The sequence below is a fragment of the Pinus tabuliformis genome, chromosome 2_1 (assembly GCF_031772625.1).
Source record: "Pinus tabuliformis cultivar Carrire ecotype Pingquan chromosome 2_1, CPIR1, whole genome shotgun sequence".
Taxonomy (NCBI): Eukaryota; Viridiplantae; Streptophyta; class Pinopsida; order Pinales; family Pinaceae; genus Pinus; species Pinus tabuliformis.
In genome coordinates, this window is record NC_142299.1 from 19,147,886 (window position 1) to 19,174,566 (window position 26,681).

Sequence of the window (26,681 nt, forward strand, 5' to 3'; positions counted from 1 at the left end):
AAAGAATTCTTCTTCAGGTCAGGAAGATTCTTAGGATGAGGAGGAGGAGTGAACAGAAGCATCTGCTGGCAGAGGAAGAACTAGCAAGGAACTTCGCCAGATTTTGCGAGATGCAGAGGAATTCATCGGTGCGAAAAAATCCAGATAGATATCAGGCATTAGTAGCTCAAGATGGAGAGCTTGCCAGTTTCAAGGAGGCAACCCAACATCAGGTTTGGCTAGATGAGATGGTGGAGGAGTACAACTCCATAATGGTGAATGATGTTTGGGAGGTGGTGCCAAGGCCTTAAGACAGATCAGTGGTAGGTTCAAGATGGATCTACAAGATCAAATACGCTCAATATGGCAGTGTTGAGAAATACAAGGCCAAGTTTGTGGCTAAGGGGTATGTTCAAAAGGAAGGGATTGACTATGAGGAGACCTTCGCCCCGATAGCTAGGTATACATCTATTAGGATCGTGATATCTCTTGCAGCCCAGATAGGATGGGGGATCCATTAGATGGATGTCAAAACGACATTTCTAAACGAGGTAATAGATGAAGAGGTATACATTGAACAACCAGAGGGCTTTGAGGCTCATGAGAAGAAGTCTCATACATGTAGATTGAAGAAAGCCTTGTATGGGTTGAAACATGCATCGAGAGCATGGTATGGTCGAATAGATTGCTGCTTGCAGAGGATGGGATTTGTCAAGAGTGACGCGGATCTGAATCTCTACTATCTGGTTGTAGAGAATGAGCCGCTAATCTTAGTATTGTATGTGGATGATCTCTTTTTGATAGGATCATCCAGACTCATTGGGAACTGCAAGAAGAACTTGGCCACAAAATTTGATATGAAGGATTTGGGATGAATGCCCTACTTCCTAGGGTTGGAAGTTTGGCAGCAGAAGGGACAGATCTTCCTTGGGCAAGGGAGGTATGCTACAGAGATCTTGAAAAGATTTGGGATGGAGCACTGTAGACCCATGGCTACGCAAATGATCATCAACTGGAAGAAGATTGATGCATGAGAAGACAAGGATGTTGATCCCACCCTATATAGGAAACTCATAGGGTCCCTAATGTGTCTGGTCAATACTAGGCCATACATTTGCTATGCTGTCAACACCCTCAGTCAGTTCATGGTGGAACCGAAGAGGGCACACTGGGAAGCAACCAAACACGTTCTTAGGTATTTACAGGGAGCAATCGACTATGGACTCTTGTACACCAAAGGTAAGGATATCAGGTTGAGTGGATTCACTGATGCAGATTGGGCGGGAAGTTCAGTGGATCAGAAAAGTACCTTTGGGTACTGTTTCAACATTGGATCGGGAATGAACTCCTGGTGCAATAGGAAACATAAGTCCGTGGCTTTGAGCTTGTCGGAGGCAGAATATATGTTAGCAAGCACAGCTTCGTGTGAGGCCATATGGCTTAGAAAACTACTTGTGAACCTATTCAGAAGGAATATGGAGGCGACCAGGATCATGTGCGATAATCGAAGTTGCATCAAGCTCTCTGAGAATCCATTGTTTCATGATAGGTCAAAGCCTATTGATATTCGTTGTCACTTTGTCAGGGACTGTGTCCAACGAGGAGCTGTACAGTTGAGCTACACTCCCACAGGAGAATAGGTGGTGGACATCCTCACCAAGGCCCTTGGGAAGACAAAGTTTGACTACTTCAGGGAAAAGATGGGGATGGTCAAGAACCTGTTTCAGTAGCAGAAATGGGAGTGATAACAGCATGGATGCAGAGGGAGTTGCAGTGCGGATGCAGTGTTGGGAGAAAGGACCAACAACAAGGATGCAAAGGGAGTTATCGTACAGATGCAGCAGTGGCAGTGGCAGAGCCATGGGCAGTAGTACAAGATGTAGCAGTGCAGAGGATGTTGGGCAGGGAGGCTTAGCATCAGCACAGGGACCGATGCCAGATGATCAGGGTGATACTCAGTAAGGAGTATTACTAGAGCACAATCCTCGCTAAGAGGGAGTGTTGATTTGGAGTAGCATCGGATGTGTTCTAGCCACGAAAATTTGTGGAGAGGCTAAAGCACATGAGATCTTCAATACTTAGAAAGGGTTTGGGCAGATTCTAAATAGTTTGGGAGATATTAAAATAATTAATATTTTTAAATGAGTCCCTAAGTCTAAACTAAGGGAAATTAAAATAATAATGTGAATTAATATAAAACTGTGTTAGAATGGTCCAAAAGTCACGGATCAAGCCAGATCTAATCTTAGCCGTTGATTAGGGACTTAATCTCAGCTGTTGATTTGTCAAGGAGAAAAGTATAAGAGGAGGCTTGAGGGTCACTTGGAGGACACACTGAGGGAGACCAGTCAGTTCAATTTCTGGAGCGGGGTTAGCTGAGAAATTGAACCAATGGTCTGGTGAGTAGTAAGGAGGTAGCAAGTATGAAATAGAGAGACGGGATCAGCCACGGGAGATCAGCGGTGAGGCAGGAGAGGCAGACGTAGGGAATTTTAGGTAGACGCAAAGCCAACAGGAGACTGCGCAGTCACTAGCTGGGCTTGCGTGGGTGACGCAGAGAGGCCCAGGGCTGACGCATTCAAGCAGGGGCTGACGCAGAGTGTTTGAGAGCTACACCGTCCCCTATACCCTTGTTAGCTAGAGTTTTTTCGGAGTGCATATACACTCAAATTGCCCTGTAAGGGTGTAGGGGACGACCATCCATTTATCAAAGGCAATGGATATGGGATCCCATAGGATTCCCAAGCCTTCCGCACTGCAGTGGGCATCCAAGGCCATGTAATTCGCCAATGGCCAATTTTTGCTTGCTATTTCTTTGAACCGCTCCTGTGTCACCTTGGTTTCCTGAATAATGAGGATATCTGGCTTCTCTTTTTGAATTCTTTCCTTCAGGTACCTCATCTTCCCTTTGGAGTTGAGGCCACGAATATTCCATGAGACTAATTTCATTGACGGGGAGAGAGGGTGGAGCGATGATAATACTCCGTCAAAACATTTGTCTATCCCGAATTAACTAGGATTGCTCTTGCTTCTCGGATAACCTCCCTCGTTGGTCTTCTTCCCCTTTTCCTTGGGCCTTGGCTTTGATCAAAGCGTGTGGATGGGGAAATTTCCTTCCATGGTACTAGAGCCAAGGATTGCTGCTGATCCGCTGACACTTGTCGTTGCTCCCATTCCTTGAAAATCTGATGGAACTGTTCCAGCTGATCCTGAGGAATCTCAGTCAATCCATTTTTCGCCCACCTGTGAAGGTAAGGGACCATGGCACACTAATCAGAGTTTAACTGATCTAATTTCACTTCATGATCAAGTGCATGGCACACTTGAGCCAGGGCTTGCAAGATCTCTTTGCTATTGGGTTGGCCTTCTGGGGTCTTACGCTTGCTCAGCTGCTTTCCTTGTTGGCTTTCCACCTCCTGCTCAGCCTTTATTGCTGCACGAGCTGAGGAATCAGGTACTGGGGTTTCAGTCATCTCCAGATCTGAGGCATCTGCAAGAAGGGAAAGCGATTTGCGTGAGGGACCTGTGGGGACAGATGGGGATTGATGGTCGGTCGACTAGAGGTAGCGATGGTGGAGTCCCCTACCCGACTAGATGACGCGTTTGAGGTCTTTGTCCGGCCAGTGGGTGGGGGGGTGGGGTTTGTTTGGAGGGCAGCGCTGACGCTGCACTTCCTGGAATCCATTAGAGGTTGGAGGCGCGGACGGAGGTTGGGCTTGTTGAGGGCAATCCCTAAATAAGTGGCCATACTCATGGCATAGTTGGCATTTGAACGACACATGCTCGTAGTCCAGTGGTTGTGACCAGATTTCATCTTGGTACTCTATTTCCACCGATTCCTGGAGAGGTTGAGATATATTCATGTATACACAGATGCGAGCATATGATGAAAATATTCTTCGGTGGGTGACCTCCGAGATTTAGACAAACTCTCCAATGGAATTTCCTATTAGTTCCAAGATATCTGTTTCTTAGAAATATTCTAGTAGAGAATATAAACGAACCCAGATTGGGGCTGTCAGGAATTGATCCTTGTCTGGGTTATAGCAAGGTTTCCAGTGTCTCATGAATAGCCCTGCACTGTTCATGAAACAGGGGCCATTGTCCAGGATTTGCTTCCAATCCTCTAGGTCTTCAAAGATTACCGTGAAAAAACCCTTAGCCCTTAAGCGAGCTTATTGTAAAATTGAAAAAGAAGAAAATAAAATTATTTTGAAGCATGGGTTTCATGCTCATTTTATTTATTTATTAGGTCAAAGCCTCCATTGTAGGATTTTAGGGTTTTTCTTGAGTCTTAAAAGTGTTTGTCACATTTATTAGATCCTTCTTGGGCTTTTGTATCATGTAATGAAAATTATTTTTGAGTCAAAACAATTATTTGTCACCTCCTCACCAAGTTGGCGCTACCTTGAAGAAATCGACCCAAATCGGTACTATTCGACCCTGTGGAAGTAGTATAAATAGAAAAAGAGCTCCACCTCTTTGGCATCCATCATCAAGAAGTTCGATCTGCAGTGAAAGAAGAAGAAAAAGAATGTGAAGTCAATGAGAAAGAAGCACAAATCAAAGGAAGACCAAAATTGAACTTTTTGGGAATCTCTTTCTCACACGTGTGAGTTTTTCTAGGGCTTTGGGCAAGTTGCGGGGGCTGAAATTTTTGCAGTAACTGCAAGTTTGAAATTATGAGTTGCAAGGGGTTGAAATTCCAGATTGAAGCAATTTTGAAGGAGTTGACTGAAGCAGGATTTGTCTACTTAAAAGGAGGGATGATTGCTTATTGGAGTAAGTCTTGTCTTGGTCAAAAGGCCCTGGATTGTCTCACTTTGACTTGATTCTATTATTGAAGAAGAATTGACTGGTGTTAAAATTGGCAACTAGGGCCAAATTCCACCTTAGGTTAGATCATATGACGGAGATGATTATTGCATTGGATTCCTCTTTTCGAGAGGTACAATTTTGATATAAAGATCATCTCATTCTGACAAGCAGAAATGGAATTTTGAATTTATTCTCTCTCATGCACAAATTGTCAAGGTCGACCTCAGTCAAATGTAGGCACATCAAGCCCAATAGATGTGTCTCCTCACGCTCAATGAAGTGTATAAATACGTGTGACCTCCCTCCTCATTTGGAGATCACTCATCTCATCACATATCTCTATCTCTCCTCCCTTGATTGGTTCGTACAGCTTGGAGGCAACCTTCTCTACTTCGCATGTGTGACAGGAGGACGAATTTCTGTACTGTTTTGTTGGTTGAAAATTTCAGGGTGATTGGGCATCGTTGACCTGCGTTGACCCTTACTGTTTGACCAAGTTTTCACTACATTTTGGAGGCAGAAATTCGTTTTGGGAGGCTGCATTTATTGGCATAGATATCGAGAAGGTTGGGGTAGTTTGACTAGGGTTGACTTCAAATTTGACCTCATAAATTACAACAATGTTTTCTCTCTCCTTTGACTAGGTTGGCTGAACTGATTTAGGTTGACTTTGAATCTCTTGGAAGGTTGAATTAATCCGCTGTTGACCAAGCTGCTTGAAGGACATTTTGGTGTTGCTTTGACCAAAGTTGACTTTTTGGTTAGCGCTGCAGTCGATTGTTGATTTTGACAGGACTATTTTGGGCAACTTAATTTGATATTTGTACTCTCTCTTTGCTGAACTATTGAAGAATAATAAGAAGATTTGATCAAAGGGTTTCCCCACATTGGGGTTTTTCCCTGGCATCCACCATATCTTGTGTCCTCTTGTCTTGGCTTGTCTTCTGCACATGTTTTTATGTTCTATCTGCATTTACTATCAATGTGTTTAAGTTAATGTGATTGCTACTGGATATAATTGGAAATTGTCATTGGGCTGCTAAAGGAACATTGAAGTAAATTGTGCTAAAGCATAGAACATACCATTGTTATCTAAAATTAACATGGTATCGGAGCTCAGATGAAGACAAAGCCCAAGCAAGAGTGAGGAAAAGAAATCACTAAGGGAAGCTGTTGGACAAGCACTTGAAACTAGTTCCAATGACGGCTACATCTTACGTCAAATCCGATGACAAGCTTAAGGACAAATCCGACTATCATGCATGGCAGATGTCTCTAGATTTGACATTGCAAGAAAATGATGCCATGGACTATGTCAAAGGAAGAGTAGTGGAGCCTCCTTCAAATGCATTCGCAGTTGCACAAACAAAGTACAAGAAAGGTGAGGTTAAAACTAAGAAAATTATTGTTGATTCTATTCACAAGCCTTTGGTTGCCTATCTTTTTGATTTGGAAACATCTAAGGAGATGTATGACAAACTGGTTGGGATGTTCAAAGTAAATAATGCAAATCAAGTTCTCTTCTCAAGAACTAGTTGAAAGACATCAAGATGGATAGAGGAGAATCCATTCAATCCTACTTCACGAAGATTACTAAGATCAAGAATGATCTCCTATTTATTGGAGAAGTCATTAGTGACAGGGAGATCACTCTTATTGCACTTGGAGGCCGTGCAAGAGAACGAGATGTGTTCAACACTACCATCCTCAACAATGACAAGATTCTGAGATTTGATGAATTATTGGCTATATGCACTCAAGAAGAAATAGGGATGATGGAAAGAGACAAACCCTCAAATGGAAACAATCCTATCGCCTTCTCCACTCATACTAAGAGGAAGAACAATGCTAGTCCAAGAAGACAAGGTCAAGGGTTCAAGCTGGGATTCAAAGAAAGAAGAAAAGGAAGATGCTTCAATTGCAACAGGTTTGGACATTTTGCTAGAGAGTGTCCTCACAAGAAGGATACTCCAAGAGATGATGACAACCATAACAATAACTACAAGGGCAATGGCAATCAAAGGAACAACAGGTTCAACAACAACAGGTAGAATACACTTGAGAAGTTCGATTTCCTTGGCAGATCTATTTCCAAAGAGCAGTAGAAGTTGTTGGAGAGCCAGAGATCGAAGCAGAGACAGGGGCAAGGACAATGATCTGGAGGAAGATTTCCAGATTTGGAGAGGCAACAAGTGACAAAAGTGAACCATGCAGAAGCAGCGCAAGGAATGCATAGTAGTTGAAGTAGAGAAGTTCGATTTAGCTAGGGAGGAAGTCGATTCAGCTTCCAGAGGCCAGGAAAGTGTTCCAGAGAGCTGGAGAGTCGCTTCCAGTCTATGTCACATGGTTCGGGTTTGAATTTGAGTTCGGAAACAATTAAGTTTGATTCGTAAAAGACTTTGCTTCCTTCGTTAAGGAGCTTAAGGACATAAAGCTTGACCCTGAGGACATTCTCGTGGGCTTTGATGTGGTCTCCCTTTATACTTGTATCCCTATAAAAGAAGCCATGGAAGTGATCTATCGCCTAACAGATCCTGATACCGCGCATCTGGTTGAGATCTGTCTCACTTCCACTTTCTTCTGTTTCGAGGGTGAGTTCTTTGAACAGACCTGTGGTGTTGCCATGGGCTCACCCCTATCCCCTATTGTTGTGAATCTTTTTATGGAAGATTTCGAAACCAGAGCTTTAGCCTCGGCTCGTCTCCTTCCCAAGCTGTGGAAAAGGTATGTAGATGACACTAATGTCATCTGGGCCCATGGCCTAGAAGAGTTGGATTTTTTCTTCAACCACCTCAACTGTCAGTCCTCTGCCATTAAGTTCACCATGGAAAAAGAGGTCAATGGTTGCCTCCCTTTCTTGGATATTCTTATATCGAAGAATAAGGACGGTTCTCTCTCCCACTCAGTATTCCGAAAGAATACGCATACTGAGCAGTATCTTCATGCCGATTCCCATCATTTCCCTGCTCAAAAGGTGGGTGTGCTTAACACCCTCGCTACTCATGCCTTGAGGATTTCTGATATGGAGAGCTTCGATAAGGAGAAATCCCATCTCCTTAATGTCTTTGTGGAGAATGGCTATAGTAGGCGCCTAGGTCAGAAGGCTTTCCTTAAAGCCTCTAAAAACTCGTTAATCAATAAAGAACCTAAAGAGCGTCGGCCAGGCGTCCATCTTCCCTATGTCCAGGGAACCACAGATAAGATTGCTCGAATTCTCAAGAGGTATGATATTCCCTCAACCTTCAGGCCCCTCAACACTATTCGCAAATCCCTCCGATCGGTGAAAGATCCCATTGATCCTAAAGATATGAAAGGTGTCTACTTGATCCCTTGTTCCTGTGGGACCCCCTATATCGGGGAAACAGGACGCTCCATCCAGCAAAGGATCAGTGAACATGCAGCTGACCTAAGACATGGGAGAACCAAGTCTTCAGCGTTAGCAGAGCATGCGGAAAAGACCAAGCATCAAGTATGTATTGAGGAGGCCAAAGTTATTGCAAAGGTTGCGCAGTACCATCACCGTAAATTCAGGGAAGCCATTGAAATTGAAAGAAGGCCGGGCAATCTCAATAGAGATGACGGCTGGAAGATCAGTAGCTGCTGGATCCTTGCCCTTTCTTCCTAGTCTTTCTTTTTCGTTCTTTCGTTGTTTCCCTTATTTTTGAGGATTTCTTCTCTTGGAGCCTTATCTCTTCCTTCCTCCCAGGGCTTCTCCCTTTAGTCGCTCGCTTGATTTTTTTTTTTTTTGTTAGTTAACTTGATAGTATGTCCTCGTTATGTATTTATTCATTTTATCATTAATTTTATTTTTATTCTTTTATTTATTTATTTTTATTTTTATTTTTTTATTTTTTAATTTTAATTTTAATTTTTTTATTATTAATATTAATATTATTATTTTTATTATTATTATTATTATTATTATTATTATCATTTTTATTTTTATTATATATATATATATATATATATATATTTTAAAGTTAACTTTACTTTCCGTTCCAATATTCTTATCAATTCTAACTTACTTCTATGTATATTACTTTATATATATATATATATACATTTATTCCCCTTTTAAATACTAATTAACCTATAATTTTTAATACATTTTTAACTAACCATTAACACCTTTAAATTATTTTTAATGGTCACCTAATATAATTAATTGCCATTAAATTATAATAATTTTTGACTCTGGTCCTAAGGTCAAAAGTAGCCGTTAATCCAGATAGCCGTTGGAGACTCTGCTCATACTATTTAACATGCTAAGCTAGATCTGTCTCTTCAACTTGTCCTAACGATGAACCACACTAGCTGGTTCGAAACGCGTCGACAAATGATTTATCTTGTGATTTTCGCCGAAGATCTTCTCTTAAACTTGATATGGATCACAGAAGCCTCAATTCGACAATTTATGAAGTCCTTATTAATATATTTTCCACCATTATCTAAGTGAAGCACCTTGATCTTTTTGCCTGTCGTATTCTCTATGAGAGCTTTAAATTCCCTGAAACGATTGAAGACCTCACCTTTGGTCTTCAAGAAGTAGATCCAGGTTTTCCTGGAATGGTCATCAATAAAGGTGATGAAATATTTGGCACCACTGAGAGCTCTAGTGGACATTGAGCCGCAAATATCTGAATGTATGGGTCCTAACATGCCATCAACTCTACTATCAGTTTTTGGAAATGCTGCCTTAGCATACTTCCCAAGTACGCATCCTCTGCACACATCATCGTGTTCTGTGCCCCTGTTACCATTTCTTTGAGCATCCTGAGTGCTCCATGGTGTAGATGTCCCATTCTCCTATGCTATAACTCATTCAACTCCTTCCCATTGCTACTGTCACTGCCTAGTAGTGCCATTGGAGAATCGATTTGTAACCGATACAATCTATTACTTCAAACTCCAATCTGTCTTACCTTTTGCCATCTTGGGTGTTTGACATACACTTTCTTCCCTACGAAGTGAATATCATACCCCTTATCCTGTAATTGGGATACTGAAATCAGGTTCATACCCAACCCTGGCACATGCAATATATTTGTAATGCTGGTGCTTGCTCTTGACTCCCCCTGAAAATCTATGGTACCTCTCCCTACTGGAGTATATTTCGTTCTGTTTTCCATAGTAATTTGGAAGTCCATCTGCTCCTCATTGTAGCTAGAGAAATATTCTCCAACCCCTATCATGTGAGCTGATGCTCCATTGTCTATATAACACTCCTTGTGAAGTTGGTCCTGCTAAGCAAGCAAATTCGTCCTCCAATCTGGAAGACAAATTTGAATTCTCCTTAATGTTATTTCTGTCCAGGGCTATGCTGAAGAATTTAGTGTGTTATTCCTCTTTTCCACCCGGACACTGGCTTTGCTCTAGCAAATTGCTGCAAAAAACCTCTGCACCCAGCTAGAGATCTGCTAAAAAATCTGGGCTGCTCCCTTTGCCTTTGGAATCACTTGCTCTAGAAGAATCGAATTTTTCTCCCCCCCTCTGAAAAACCAGTCTTCCTCAAGCAATTCAACCTCCTTGCAAGAAGACTTCGTTGCCCCTTGGGAATTTCGACCTGTTGCCCACACTAAGCAACAAAATTCATTCTTTCGCTTTTGAGTTCTCTGACTGATCAATTGTGCTCTGATAGCATGTGAAACTTTGTCTATTGCAGCTATTGGAAATTATTCTTCTAACTAGAAATTTAATTATGCAGTTTATTTTCTACGACAAACAATGAATATAATCACAACTGCAATTTTCACCATAAAAATACTGTGGAAAATAGAATACTGGAAATTGAGAAATTCTAGCACACAGACATTAATTGTCAATTGTTCCTGGAAAAACCCAACTTGGGAAAACCAGTGTAGCAAATGAGGGTTTTACTATTAATCTTCAGCAACAATTCTGAGTAGAATAATTTAGATCCACAATCGACAATCTAATCTGAGCAAAATACTAGCAAAAATATTGAGAGAATTTTCTCTCACCCCACAACTATTCTCTACCTCCTAAATTGCCTCCCTACCCTCTGCGCAGAGTTCCCTGCGTCACCCTCTGCGCAGAGTTCCCTGCGTCACCCTCTGCGCAGAGCTTATGCTTGCCCTCTGGAAATTTCGGCCTTCCTTCCTTTGCCTCTCCAGGGAATTAGAAATCTGCCTCCCGAAATGCTGCTGCCCTCCTATTCCACCTGCTACTCACTCTTTGGCCCTATCTTCTCTGTTGAGTTGCTTCTTATGAGAAAATCAAACTACCTGGGCAATTAAGTATTTGCATTGGATGATATCTCCATCACCATTTCGACTTCCTCTTATAATCCATTGTTGGAGTACGAATGGCCAAGATTAAAATTTAATCAATGGCTAGTATCATCTCTGGATAGATCCGAGCAAGTTTCTAGATGATTCTCACCTTATCTCAATTAATATTGATTAATTAACCATATTCTCTAAGTTTAGACTTAGGAAATATTTAAAAAACGGTTAATAATATTTAAGGCGAAATTTTTAGAAACGATTTCTAGGTTTTGGAGTTCTCATGTATTCTAGTCTTTCCACAGAATTTCAAGGCTCATACATCCGATACTACAAAAACTAACACAACAAAGGATTATAAGAAGAAGTCGATGGGCACTTGGAGAATACACTTGAGAAGTTCGATTTCCTTGGCAGATCGATTTCCAAAGTGCAACAACAGTTGCCAGAGAGCCAGAGATCGAAGTATAGGCAGTGAGGGGTAGGGACAATGATCCATAGGAAGTTTTCCAAATTCGGAGAGGCAGAAACAAGTGACAGAAGTGATCCACACAGAAGCAACGCAATGGCTGCGCAATAGCTGAAGCAGAGCAGTTCGATTTAGCTAGGGAGGAAGTTGATTAAGCTTCCAGAGGCCGGGAAAGTCTTCCAAAGAGCCAAAGAGTCACTTCCAACAACAAAGAGGCTAGACAGCCTGCTCATAGGCAAATTCGAGCCACACGTGTGAGAGGCAGCGCAAAGGGCTTACGTTAGGGTTTGGACGACCAATTTTTCTGAAGAAGTTAGTGCCGAGATTGCTTGTGGGGTGAGAGAATTTTCACTCTAATTATTTCTGTCAAATACTTGCTGGTTGGATTGCCAGTTGGGCATCCATAGATTGTACTAAGACTTAACTGCTGCATAATAATAAAACCCTCACTGCTACACTGATTTTCCCAAGTTGGGTTTTTCCGGGGACATTTGTCCAAAAATAACTGTCATTTTTATTATGTGTGCGCTAGTATTTTTTCCTTTTCCAGCGTTATTTTCTCCCACAATTTTATTTGTGAAAATCACAGTGTGAGTTATTTGATATTTGCTGTAGCAGACAACAAATAAATTAACAATAGAAAAATAATTTCCAGTTGTTGTGATAGATGAAATTTTCACAAAGTTCTAACGCTCCTATGCCATGTGCTCCTTTGAGTGCACCCCAACAACAAGATCACTAATACACTGAAGATTTCCAGTCATTCATATTCGAAGAAGTTTTCCGGATGAAACTGTGTAAAGGATTATTATCCTGTCCAAGGATTATCTCTTATCTATTTCAGTCTTACCAGCTCTCGCATGTTATCATTCAATATTCTGTGGTCCCTGATGATGGGTGGATTGTCCACTCGAAATTTTGGACAGGATATAATCCTTTACATAGTTCCGTTCGGAAATCTTCTTCGAACATGATCACTCCTAGAACTCAAGCGTTCTCAAGCAAGTAAAAGCTCCATGCAAGCAACCGAGTGTGCCAATGACATGTTGTTGATGATTGTAGCATCGGATAGGAACTCAAGTGTCTAAATGTGCGGGAGTTGTCCAAATCCTTCATTGTTAGCAAATTAATTTTAATTAAAGGAATGATTAAACTGAATTTCATTTTATAATAAGTGAGTTTAATCTAATGCCATGCAAATGTGTTTGCATTGGTGAAGTAGATGAATTTAACTGTTGATCTCAAGTGAGGTGAGATCTAATCTCAACTATCAATCATTTCAGAGATTAGGGTTATGAATTTGGTCAATAACTCAAGAATATAAAAGCAAGGCTAGGTGAAAGAAAAAGACGAAGAGACACCGAGTGATTGAGTCATGAAGGGCAATGATTCAAGGAGAACACAACAAGTGTGATAAAGGATCTTCATCTGATGTTCAGGCCAAGGGAGAAAGGAAATAGTAGCAAGGAGAAATTCAGATCCAAAAAATTGTGTAGAAGCTGTGCAGCATAAAGGGAGGCTGTACTGATTTTCCATGCACTAAAATTGTAAGGATGCATCTATAGCAGGTAGCTGGAAAGGCTGTATGCACAGGTACAGCACAACGTGGGCCATACAGAGGTCATATGATGCAGGCACAGCAGCAGGTTGCATGTGCTGCGAAGGATTTTCAACAATAAAGCTGTACGGTCAGATAGGCTATACAAGGGTCGTACAACAAGCAAAGTGCAGCTCAGGGTTTCTTAAGTTGCTGATAAGCCAGGTTCTAAATTGGTGTACTTTTCTAGTACTTCCCTTTGTGCCATTTTCTGAGTAAGGGAGCCCTTGTGTGCTGAGATATTATTTTAATGAACAAGATTTGAAAGGCAGAAATTTCTGTGTGTTCGAGTGAAATTGGATTCATTTGTTTCTGCTGAATTCGTTTTTATTTACCAGTTAAAATCCTTGCAGTGCATTTTACTCAATAAGATGCTGTTTAAATTAATTTACAACAAGTAAATTACTAGGAAATAACATGCCAGTTGCTGGGGTTAAGGAAATTTAACACATGTAGGGCCCAGTGCCCCTCCTCCAAAGTAAGTCATCCTCTCAAGGAAACAACCGTCCTCCATGTTGGCCATTATGAAGAAGTCACCAAGATCCATAGGTCTCCAACTCTCCAAAGAAGAGAGCCACACAAGCACCAAGATGAGGTCTAGCAAGCAACGAGCAAGTCAACTCCAATATGTCTATGACTCTATTGATCACAGAACAACCAAGGGTCATCTATACAACATGCATCCAAATCACATGAAGTAGTTCCAATTATGGTGAAAACACTTTTGGGGCAAACCTAAAAACGAACAGAACATGGCGAGGCTGGAATAAAGCATTGCAACAAAATACTGGTATGGCCGAGGTCCTCATGAACCGTCAATGTCGAATGAACTCTATAATGTTGAGTCCACACTGTTCACTAACTGTCGATGCTGAATGGGGAATTTTGTGAAATTGAGCTCACTCTGTATAATTTCCATGAAGATATGCTGGAACTTAGCACCCAATTTTGTGTGGGCAAATCTGGTGTTAACAATGCCAATGAACAGCCTGATGCAACCTTGAATGAATGCCTCTAAATTGTGTGCTCTAAACTAGCCCTTGAGAATCTATATGCTTCTGATGTTAATTTTTAACCTTTATAAAAACTCAAAATAGCTCTTTATAAGCCCCAGTCGAAGATGGTTAGCAATGTGAGAATATGAGTTCAATAAAGTAGCCAGGGAGTTATAGGCATCATGAAGTCCTAAGAGCTAGCACTCCAGGCTTGATGATAAATCAAGGAAACCTTGAGCGATCCTTGAGAGTGGTGATTACTGAATATCCATTGGAGACTATCAATGATTTACGAACGGCCTACAAAATCTTAGGCAGAGCTCTTGTCCCAAGGATTAAATTCCTACTCAGGATGGTAGTTTGAGCTGTATAAGCCAGATTTATGATCTTAGACAGTCTATTTGCTGCCCAGGGAGAGATGGAGTGGGATAGAACGTCTGGATAAGAAATCCTTTACATGTAAATGGATTTTAAGAAAGTCTTTGATAGAGGGAATGACATTTCATTCTAGTTACGCTTAAAGCACTTGTGTTTGGGCCAAAGTTTGTCAGAGTTGTATCAACTAGTTTTCGTAATGCCTCAGCCAGTTCAACTTTTAGCAAGTCTACCATCAGAGTTCTCTGGACTTTACAATTCCATGGACAAGTAGACAGGGCTGATCCCTGCTCCCTCTCTTTATGTGTAGCCAATAGATGCAGTAGGCTATGCTGTTGTGCATCATAGAGGCATGCCCAGCATCATTAAAGGGAAATCCCTGTGTCAGTCTGACCAGAAATTAATAAATGGACGTTTCGCTGATGACTCTTTCGGTGCATATCTTTTCTTGGTTATACATAGTTGCAGAGAGAAGCATGCATGCTTTTGAGCCATCCTCTGATATAATAACTATAGAATAAGATTTGCTCATAGCTCTTAAAATTTATTTATAAGGAAGGGCTAATTTTTCAAATTCTATTTTTGGTAGAGCTCTACTTGTATAATAGTTGGAGCAAAACAAGTTGTGGTTATTTCAATCTGTAATATAGTACTCCATTTTGATTTTTTGTGTAAACGATTATATTTTGAGTGCCATTGCAGCTAAATGTTGCTGTATGTCTTTATGTAGAAGCTTATGTTTTGAAGGCCATGCTCGGCTGAATTCCTGAAATGTTGCAAATAAATGTTGCTTATTTGGTTACAAAAATGCCTGATTATTCTTCTAGCTTCACCTTATCATAGAGATGGTTGACTTTATGCTGGATGTCTTCATGTTGAAGCTTATGTTTTGGAGCCCATGCTTGGCTGAATTCCTGAAATCTTGCAAATAAATGTTGCTTGTTTGGTTGGAAAAATATCCGATTATTCTTCTAGCTTCACCTTGTCATAGAGATGGCTGACTTTAACAGTCTTTGGCCTTTTGAAAAATATTTGAAATAATTGGACCAGCAAAAGATGGAAATTTCTTTCCTGTCTCAAAAATTTGATTTGAAATTAGCAAGATTCTTGATTTCCTGTGAGGAAGTTAATTATAAATCACTGGCCTGGTCATTTCAGATATGCAATGCTGTGCTTGCTGCAAGAATAATGAATGCTACTCTTGTTTTGCCGGAGCTGGATACGAATTCCTTTTGGCATGATAAGAGGTATTTCAATCCATAATCAGGCATCCTGTTCCTTAAACAAGCCTTTTTTACTGAAAAAATAAGATGTGTCAGTGTCAATCTTTTGTTCCTTTTGGATAACTATTGATATAGATATTTTACTGAAGCTTAGGAACAGATTACAATTGGATAAAGGTGATATCCTGCTAAGGATCATTTCAATTTCTTGGCAGATTATGGCTGCAGATGACATACAAGATAGCTTACATTTCTTAGCTTTTTATTTGGAAACTTGTATCTATGCCTGCCCCTATTTATCAGGTGCTAGATCATGTCCCTGGTGGTTGCTGTGATACCTCTTTCGGGACATTCACTGTATATTTGTTTATTTTAATTTTCTTTTAATGTTTTTAAATGCTCCTTATATTATGTCAAGAGAAAATAAGTACATCACTAATCAGAGAGTTACATCACACAAATCACAGGGGAACCAGTAAAATACCACCCTAACATAGCCAAAAATTTATGCATATGCACCTATGCACCAACTGAAAGAGACTGAATATCACGACAAAGAAGACTTAGTTTAACCTCCACAGGCAAGTCCCGCTCCTGCTTAAAACTTCTCAACCCTCTGAGCTTAAATGGGGAAGGATCCACCCACCTAAAATGTAAATTGTTAAAATTGGCAACTAGGGCCGAACTCTATGTGGGTCATCTTATTTATGGCAGCTGATATTTTTCTTGGATCCCTCTCGTCGAGAGGTGTAGGATTGATCTAAAGATCATCTGATTCCGATAAGTATTCATGGAGTTATGAATTTATTTGTGTTAATAGACAATTCGTCAAGGTCGGCCAGCAACCAAATAAACCTCACATGTGTTCAACATTTTAGTATAAAAGGTGATGACTTGAGAGTCATTTTACACACACTTCACTCTTGATTTCTCTCCACTTGTTCTGGGTTTTAGTGGAAGAGAAATCTAAGAGAGGAAGCCCTAAAATGCAGAAGGTAAAGGAGCCCTAGTATGAAGCCCTAGACGCAGTCTCTACAAGCCTTAATGTAGTTCTAAGGAGGATGCCCTAACGCAGTCCTAAGAAGGAGGATCTACACAGCTATGGAGGAGGTCTTAGCAGCCCTAGCCGCAGTCCTAGCAAGCCCTAGCCTATAACAAGGGCACCCATTTGTGGAGGAAGAGAGCTCGTTGAAGGAGGATATTTCCCCGTGGTAGCCGCAGCAAGAAGGGGCAGGGACAGTGTGTAAAAGGACTGTTTTGGGTCTATTTCTGGGGTCCGAAGTGCTGGATAAGGGGCTGAGTTCCCTTGCTGGAAGAGCCGCAACCATAGGACTGTTTAGAGGACACTTTGGAGGGGTGCAGATCCATGGAAAGGCAGCCACAACCCTACACAGTCTTGCTGTAGGGTGCCGCTGTAAATTACAGGCAGGCCAAGGGTAGACAAGGGCTACGGCAGCCCATAATTGAAGCAGCCACCCTTAGCCACTCAAAGAAGGGCAGCCACATTTCTTGGGAGTGTTTTTGGGCACAAAAAGGTTGGTTAAGCACTGTTGTGTGCCCTAACCAGACCTAGTTTGCTGCAACCAAACAGACCTCAAGGAGCAGCATTTGTATGGTGTGTTGGCAGCTAGATACATGGGACATCAAGGTCACTTGGTGGAGAAAGCAATAGGACAGCAAGCAATGACATGGTACAACAAGGCTACAATGGGACAGCAGCAAGCATGGTGTTGCAAACTCATTAGGACAGCAGCAAGGTACAACATGCCAAATAGGACAGCTAGGCAAGTGTGCTTAGTACAACATGGTAAATGGGACAGCTAGGCAATGGTGCTTGGTGCAGCAAGCAAATGGGACAGCAAGGACATAGTGCCTAGTGGAGCATGGTACATGGGACAGCAAGCAATCATGGTGCAACAAATGAGATGCAACATGATGGGCACGGTGAGGTACAGGATGAGGCAGCACTGGTGAGTGCAGCCAGATGATAAGGTACAGCAAGATGTTGCAGTACCGAAAGGTGCAGCAGTATGATTATGAGGTCCAGCATAGTGATGCTGAGTGCAGCATGGTGAGGTGCAGCGTGATGACGAGGTGCAACACAATGATAGGTGAAGGAGTCACCTTGGAGAATCAGTTGAAGTAGCATGTCTTCAACTGAGTTCAGCTATCTCATGTATCATCTTCTTAGAGATGATCTATGCTCTTATTTAGATAAGTCAAAGTGTTGACTTCTGTTGTAAATGTATATCTCTCTCTCTGCTGAACTATTGTAGAACATATAAGAATAATTGATCAAGGGTTTCCCCACATTGGGGTTTGTCCCTGGCTAGGGCCACATCTTGTGTCCTCTTGTCTTGGCTTGTCTGCTGTCATCTATGTTTATGTTCTATCTGCAATTTACTTTAATGCTGATGTGATTGCTAATCTGGAAAAGATATTGAGCTAACTGTGAAAATTGAAATAAATTGCTCTAAGCATAGAACATACCTAAAATTAACATAAATTAACATTGATGCTTCCTAAGAAATCCTATAGCAAACAACCATACCAAGTGCTGAAAGTATCTGCAGCTATCTTGAATCAATGAAGTGTCTCCTAGAAGGAGACCGTTCCATGATGGTGGGGCAGTAAATAAGAAGTGATACTCAGCTTAAAACATGTTACCAATCCAATTAGTAGGGTTGCAAAGTTTTGTGCAACCCTGCTAATCGACAAACATAGGTAAGGGTCTATTGTCACCTTGGCTCAAACCCCTGTTCTTTAGGTCCAAATTTCTCTTGAAAGGCCAAGGGAGGATACCCACTCAATACTTCAACCAACTCCAAATAAAACTAGTGCCTTAAACTGGGTCAGTAGAGGTGGAAATGATTATGAGGGTTGTCTTGCCGATTTTTGTAAGTATGCAGCAGAAAACTGAAAACCGACAGAATGCTACCCCAAATGATATTATATATTGCATGTAAGTACTCAAATTTGTGTAGAAAAATCATGCTAACTAATTCTAGAGTTATTTTCAAGTTTGAGTTGATGCTTAGATGTGTTACAGAGCAAATCAACTTGTTACCCTGTAACTGTGGACTGTAAAATCTGGAGTAAATTGAAGGGACAAAAACCTGTTTAACTCAAACAAACAACCCAATGAGTGCCAAAGTACTCTTAGATCAATGTTATGAGGGTGGAGAAGCTAAAAGGTGTAAGTTTGGTCTTGAAAGACCACTTCCAAGCTTATGAACAACAATAAATATCAATTTCTAGCAAGCTGGAGATTGTATTTCTGTTTTCCTGAGATCAATTCCCACTGGGTTCTATTCCCTAAAAAATTTCTAGAAATAAGTGTATTTTTGACTCTAAATTTATAAATCAACAATATAAATTCCAACTAGAGTTTATGTGCAAGGTTTCAAATGAACAACTTACTTGGTATGAGCAGAGAACCTTGAGGAATGTTGCAAAACTCTTCAGTAACAGCTAGTAAAATGTACAGATTGTAGTAATAACTCGAAATTTGCAGCTGCTAATGAAATCAGTCTGAAATCAATAAACACAATTTTCTTCTATTAAATCCGCAGAAGGAAAAACATACTATAGAAACACATGCAATCATTCAATCACAATGAACACAATTTTTACTGGGGAACCCAACTAGGAAAAACCCCTCTGTTTGTATTATATCAGATGAGAAAAATGATCTATTACAATGACAACTTCAATGCTTGAAGCTCAATCTGCACTGCAATACTGATCTCCTCCTCTCTTGAGTCTGCTCTGCCCAATACTTAGGCAAAATAGGCCTCCTGTTTCCTCCTATTTCCTTGCGCAATTCCTTCTCCTAAATAATAGGGAAGCTCCTATTGGCTTGCGCAAATCCCAAGAGAAATGGCTCAGCTGCTACCTGCAAACACTGCGCACTCACTAGTATACAATAATGATTACAATTATGCCTTTTTTCTCCATTCCACTAGGTAATTTGAATTGCATGCATGATTAGGGCTATTTTTAGTAAATTGACTAGTTAACTGAGAGATCAGTGAGTTAACAACAGTTACAACTACTCAACTGAACTCATACTGACTCTATTCTAGACTAGAGCTCAGATAATTGACTTTCACTAAATATAACTCCACTAGATTGCTAGATCTTAGGAATCAACTCATGCACAACTCTACTTCTAGGCTTTAGCCCATAAACTCGAATTCACTGACTTAACTGAGTGACTTGGCCATGTCACTCCTGCTAATTGCATGTCAACTCATCCTAATGAAGTGGAAATTCTAATTTCTCCATTTGACTAAGGCACAAGTCAAATGAAGCCTTTTTATTGCTACAATTTAACACAGATTTGTAATAAAATCACTTGATACAAAGGTGTAAAGATATCCAAATAATAGTTTGAACTCAAAGTATCAACATTTGGCTTAGATTTAACTTTATTTTTTATATCTCATGGTAAATAATCTTGCTGCTTATGGGATGAATCCAAAAGATCAACAACTAAATTTCCTAAACTAAAACAAAAATAAAAGTTTTTTGAGTTTTGTTAAATAAAGTGGTTGTTGCAATTTTTACCTTGTGCCAAAAATAACTTTACCTTAAAGTTGGGTTGTCAAAGATACACCTCTTTGAGTTGATCTTGCACATTATTAAGGAAGTTAGATTGGTCTACAAGAGAAATTGCCCCCACTCGTGACTTAATATTTATTCCATTGTTCAAAACTTCAAACCCAACTAGAAGTGGCCCTTAGCGTCACATTCCTCGGTCTTCGAATTGCGTGTGTGATGAAGTACACATTTTCTTCTGGGTTGAAAGTCCTTGTTGGAATGACCCGCGTACAACAAAAAGACAAAGTAGGATTTCTTTATAGTTTGACGCCTCCACATGGCTATGTAACTCCACAATGGCTCAATCCTCTAGCTTATGTGTGATTTTATTAATTGGAAAAATTATTAGATTGAAAGGTTAAATTCCTTAAGCCCAACAATTGAATTAATGTGCCAGTAAATTTTTATGCCCATATTTTATTTTTATGGAAAACCCAAAAACTTTAAATCCGAAATCTATGCATAACATAACTGAGCTTCTAACAATTTATGCACACCAAAAACATAAATTCAAACACTCAATTTTTACACAACCATTTACCCTAGAAAACCCCAGTGTGGGGAAAAAGCAACAAAGAGGGATCTTATTAAGTTTCAGGAAAATATTACAGTACAAGTATTTTACAGCCAATCAACGACACCAGAAATTGGTCCTTCCCTTCAGCTTGGTATGCCCTGAAGCACGACCTCTTTCCACAATAGCGTATGGCCCCTTTCCACGGTCCAAGGCTAAACCTCTTCGATAGAAAACTCGACCTCTTTTCTTCGATAGAAAACTCGGCCTCTTTTCTTTTTCACTCTGCCTATTGTACATCCCTTCTCCTTAATTGCTTGACTTTCTTGTTTTTCACCCAAGTTAATCCTCTTCTCTTTCACTTTAAGTGATTTTGAAAATAATGTGTCCTTTGCTCACTCATTCCAACAATTTATAATTCTTCTTAAGGCCAAATACCATGGGCCATCAGAGTACCATGGGTCATCATTTAGCCTAAGTTTACATTAATTAATTAAATCAATGTCAGGCTTTCGTGAACTTCCTTAGCATTTTCTGACCATGCATTGTTGGAAAATGTAACTAGTTTCAGTCTTCATAATTGTCATTGTACTCATGTCATTATGGATATATTATGTAAGAAGAAGAAAGAAAATTTATTATTTTCAAGCATGGGTTTCATGCTTCTTTTGATTGGTCAATGAAGTTAAGCATGTTCTTCATGCTTCTAGGGTTTTTCAAGTCATAAAAATTATTGAGTCAAGAGGGTTAATATCATTTGTATATGACTCTATTGGGCAAGTTGTAAATTGTAAAAGACTATTTTGAGTTTAGAAAGTCAAAATTAGTCTCCTAACACAAGTCAACCCTGCCAGTGACAAGTCGGCCTAGAAGAGGCTATTCGACCTCCTCAGATGTTGTATATATGGAAGCAACTTCAACCTCTTTTGACACCAATTCGATCTCTCAAGCAAGAAGTTCAATCTGAAGCAAGGAACAAGAAGGAAGCTAGAGTGAAGGTCAAGGAAGCAAGAGGAAGTCAAGAAGAGCAAGGAAAATCTGTTTTTGGGCTATATTCTCTCACACGTGCGAAGAAACTAGGGTTTTTGCAGCGATTATAGGGCTGAAGATTACAGGTCGAAATTATAGATTTGACGCTGGGGGACGAAACTAAGATTGGAAGAAGGTTGAAGGAGGATTGACCCTTGTTGAATTGGTTGATCTTTGACCTACTTGGAAGAGATTCTTGGAGGGTTGACTTGGTGCTTAGAAGAGGACTTGGTCTAGGGTTTTGGGTCTTGGTTTTCTCATTTGAAGCAAATTTTATAAGAAGAGAAGATATTCTTTTTGGGTTTTCCCCTTGGAGGGGTTTTGCCCTGGCTTGGAGCCTACTTCTTGTGTCCATTGTCTTTATTGTTTTTGCTCTTGATAATTGTTTGATGAAAAGATCTAATAAAGAAACATAAGAAGATAACTAAAGTTCACAAGCAATTATTAAGGTTAAGGAGAAATTGTTTTAATAGTTGCCCTACTGCATTCTCCAATATGGTATCAGAGCTAAGGTGAAGGAAGAGAAGGCAACTAGAAGATCTTGTTGACATAAGAAGGGATTTCTTGTTAAGGGGAATCATTCCAAAAAGGGACACAAGGAAAAAAGAAGACCTATTGAACTAGAAGGAAGGTTCTTACATCAAACTTTCATCAAAGATCTCATTATCTCAAGAAGGATCAAGCTCTCATTGAAGGAAGGAAGGAGAAAACTCTTGTTGAAGTTTCTTTAGTGCATCATCTTAAAGAAAAGGAAGCATCAAAGAATCTTGGGATCATCATCCTCTCATTGAAGTTGTTTGAAGATACTATTGTTGAAGGGATTCTAGAAATCATCCTTCTAGGGCATCTTTGAAGTGTCTTTGAAGGTCTTGAAAGCATCAAGATAGTTGGAGACATCATAAAAAAGGAACAACTCTTGGTTGACAAGTAAGTACCATATTGTCTTATATGTCTTGATCTACATATTATATGGCTACATTTTGCAAGGAAAGTAACAAGCTAGTTGGATCAACATACTTCCTAGCACAGAAGAAGAGGATTAACTTGGCACCCATAGAAAATGAAGTCATGGAATATGTTCTTGGTGAATTTGTTGTACTAGACAAAGAGAAGACTCAAGTGTTAGCAAAATACAAGAAGGGAGAAGTGAGGGCACAAAGGATCATTGTTGAATTCATTAAGGATCATCTTGTTCCTTTTGTTGCTGATTTGAAGACATCCAAGGCTATTTATGATAAGTCGGTAAAATTGTACTCTATAAGTATATCGAGTCAAAAGATATCCTTAAGGAGTCAACTATATAGGATAAGAAAGTCAATGGATGAAGCCATGGCCAGTTCTCATGAAGATCTCACAAATAAGGGACCATTGGAAGGGTTTGGGGAAGTTGTTTCCGATTCTGAAATGACTACTTGTGTATTAAATGCTCTACCATTTGATTGGAGCAGTTTTACAACTAGTATTTACTCAAAGGAGGATACTACTCCTTTTGATGCTCAATGTATCTTGGAAGAATCTAGAATAAGGTTAAGGATGACACCGAATCAAATGAAAACTCGCAAGCCTTTGTTGCAAGATACAAGATGAAAAAGAAATGGAAGTTTGGAAAGTCCAAAGAAAAGCCAAACATGTCCAAGATTCAATGCTTTGGATGCAATGAGTATGGACATTTTAAGAGGAATTGTCCAAACAAAAAGAACAACAAAAGGAAGGAAAGAAGTGAAGCTCACAAAGCTGAGGAAAAGGGAGAACCTAAGAAGAAGCCAAAAGAAGAAGATCCCAAGGATCTTTACTATTGAAGGAAGCTCTATCTCTATCAGGTTCTTTATGAAATTTGTCTTTCTTTTATTAAGAAGAAAGTAGAGTAGCATGCAATGTTGCATTCTCTGGGAGAATCTTTGTTTTTTTAAAGCATGGCATCATAGAAAGAAGCCTATGATAGTATAGGAATTAGAATCTACTTGATTAAGTTGCTTTGGTAGAAATCATCTAGCTTTCAAGAATGAGAAGATTGGGACCATATTGCATATTATAGTTCATCCAAGTATTTTCTAACATAATGTTAGAGGTAGTCATTTTGCAAAGAGGGATCATCAAGATCCTATAAGAACCATCATCTAGGAAGGTTCTTGGAAGAAACATTATGACTATTATATTTTCCATTTGGTATGGAAACAATACTCCTAAAGGATGTGGGAATTCAGATGGTCGAGTTGCAGTATGAAAGTCGTAATGAAAGTCTTTCTTGGGAAAAGAAACCTATCTTTGACAGGTATAAGAAGCAAGCTCGTTCAAGAAAGGATGGCTAGATGGTTGTATGGAAGCAAAGGTATGCATATTTTAAGTAATTCTTCTCTAGGTTAGGATTCATATATACAAGAATCTTGCAGAAAGAGTTGGTTATAAAAGTGTGCTCGGTCAGTTTTCCATGTGATTGCTTGATGCTTGAAAGAAGAAGTTTGATATGCTTCAAAATGGCCAGAAGATCAAGACCCTTCCACAAGGGAGCATGGCATAAACAAAATGATAATGATCAACATCAAGTATGATCTCTGGAAGAAAGAAAGGGAGTTAATAATGATAACTCCAAGGAAGATATTGTAGCTTCATAATCAAGTTCGATCCATGGACACCTTGATTAAAAATGAATGCATGGAGAAAGTCTCTTGTGCAATATAAATATGGATCATGCAACGAGATGTTGATCTCAAAGAATTCAAGTAAGAAAATACTTTGATGAAAGGGTCATCATGATAAGGTAAGTTTGGTATTAAGACTTTGATATTGGTTATTTGGTTGACATATTGGTTTTCTACCTTGAAGGATATTGTAGTAATGCATAATTGCAGTTGAGGAAAGCGATTGAGGAAAGTTCAATTTTGGTGTTGAACTTAATTCAAAGAACATATGGATTGACTAGATGGTTTTGGAAATCCTTGAAAGATTATGTAGTCAAGATGTTCACATCATCATCTTGGGATTAAAAGGTAGCAGTATAAGAAGATAACTTGATGTTCATGAAGATCACTTTCATGTTTAGAGGGAGCTATGATAGGCTCAATATAATGCCTTCATTGATGATAACTAGAGGAAAGTGATATGTAAGGTTGATGGTCTGAACCCTGTCACAAGATTAAAGGAAGAGGATGGGTCCATAATATCCAGGAAGGTAGAAACTCAATATGGTGAGACACAAAAAGAAAGGAGGAGCCATGCAACTACTACTTGAAGATCTCCATGAACAACTAGTAACTGATGTATCTATGAAGACAAGCTAAGGAGGTTGTGGTTATGACTTCCCAATTGGAAGGAGGCAAAGAATCTCGTCTATGCTTTCGAGGGAGTAAAGAAGTCTCTTTCAATACTTGAAAAGGGAGCAGAGATCAATTCCTCAATCAAGAGGGAATGGGGATCTCCTCTCTAGTTGAGAGGGAGTGATGTTGTTAGACATCATATTCTCTTTTGCATGTGTCATGCACTAGGTCAGGACTAATTGCCGTACATCTAAGTGAAGGTCATGGAGGGAGAATGGTGAATGGAGGATTGGATAAGCATATGAGATTAATACTCCTTGAGGATAAAGAATCCAAGATAGGAAGTATTCTTGTTGACCGACACTCTTTGAGGATTGGACAAGTATCCAAGACAAGAGTGGTCGAAGAGGACCAATATTTTTTGTGGATTGGGAATCCAAGATAAGAATAGTACTAAAAGGACATACTTAGTGAACATGCGAGTGGGGTATATACCTTGAGAGATAGTGTGGGATCTCACATAAAGCCTCCTAGGATTATGCTTTGATATGAGAAGAGCTTGTCAAGTCGCCCCTACCAATGACAAGTCTGCTTAGAAGAAGCTATTCGACCTCCACGAATTTGTATATATAAAAGCATCTTCGACCTCTTTTGACACCAATTCGATCTCGCAAGCAAGAAGTTTGATCTGAAGCAAGGAACAAGAAGGAAGTTAGCGTGAAGCTCAAGGAAGCTAGAGCGAAGGTCAAGGAAGCAAGAGGAAGTCCATAAGAGAAAGGACAATATGTTTTTGCGGTATATTCTCTCACACGTGCGAGGAAACTAGGGTTTCTGTCGCTATTATAGGGCTGAAGATTGCAGGTCGAATTGCAGATTTGAAGCTGGGGGCCGAAGCTAAGATTGGAAGCAGGTTGAATTAATTGATCTTTGACCTACTTGGAAGAGATTATTGGAGGGTTGACTTGGTGCTTAGAAGAGGCCTTGGTCTAGGGTTTTGGGTCTTGGTTTTCTCATTTGAAGCACATTATATAAGAAGAGATTCTTTTTGGGTTTTACCCTTGGAGGGTTTTGCTCTAGCTTGGAGCCTACTTCTTATATCCATTGTCTTTAGTGTTTTTGCTCTTGATAATTATTTGATGAAAAGATCTAATAAATAAACATAAGAAGATAATTAAAGTTCACAAGCAATTACTAAGGTTAAGGAGAATTTGTTTTAATAGCTGCCCTACTGCATTATCCAACATGCATTAGTTGGGAAATTCACAGGCATGTGTTTGTCCCCCAGGTCTATGGAGCAATGCCCAGAGAAAGCTTGGAAACCCGTGATGAAATAAAATATAGGATTATATGCTTGTGGAAATGGTTTTTTTGCCTTGTTTGAACACAAAGAAGACAAAGATGTAATATTTAGGAATGGCATGTATTTTGTTGGGGTTAGAGGAATGTCTTTTGACCGTGAAGCATTGCTTCCAAGATTTCTTTTGACCATGAAGCATTGCTTCCAAATGGTCTCTTGGTATTCTTACCCAATGCACATCCCTTATAGACACCTTCATGATCCTTCTTCAGATTAGGAGTTCC

At 39.9% G+C, this 26,681-nt stretch overlaps 1 protein-coding gene across 1 annotated transcript in view; it reads left to right on the forward strand.

The window, feature by feature from the left end:
• The window catches only part of LOC149198467 (O-fucosyltransferase family protein), a 158,143-nt gene that overhangs the window by 19,191 nt on the left and 112,271 nt on the right, over positions 1-26,681 (forward strand). Inside the window, exon 5 of the mRNA XM_089402067.1 lies at positions 15,637-15,725. Coding sequence (XP_089258193.1) covers positions 15,637-15,725 — 89 coding nt within the window. The remainder of the gene's footprint in view (positions 1-15,636; positions 15,726-26,681) is intronic.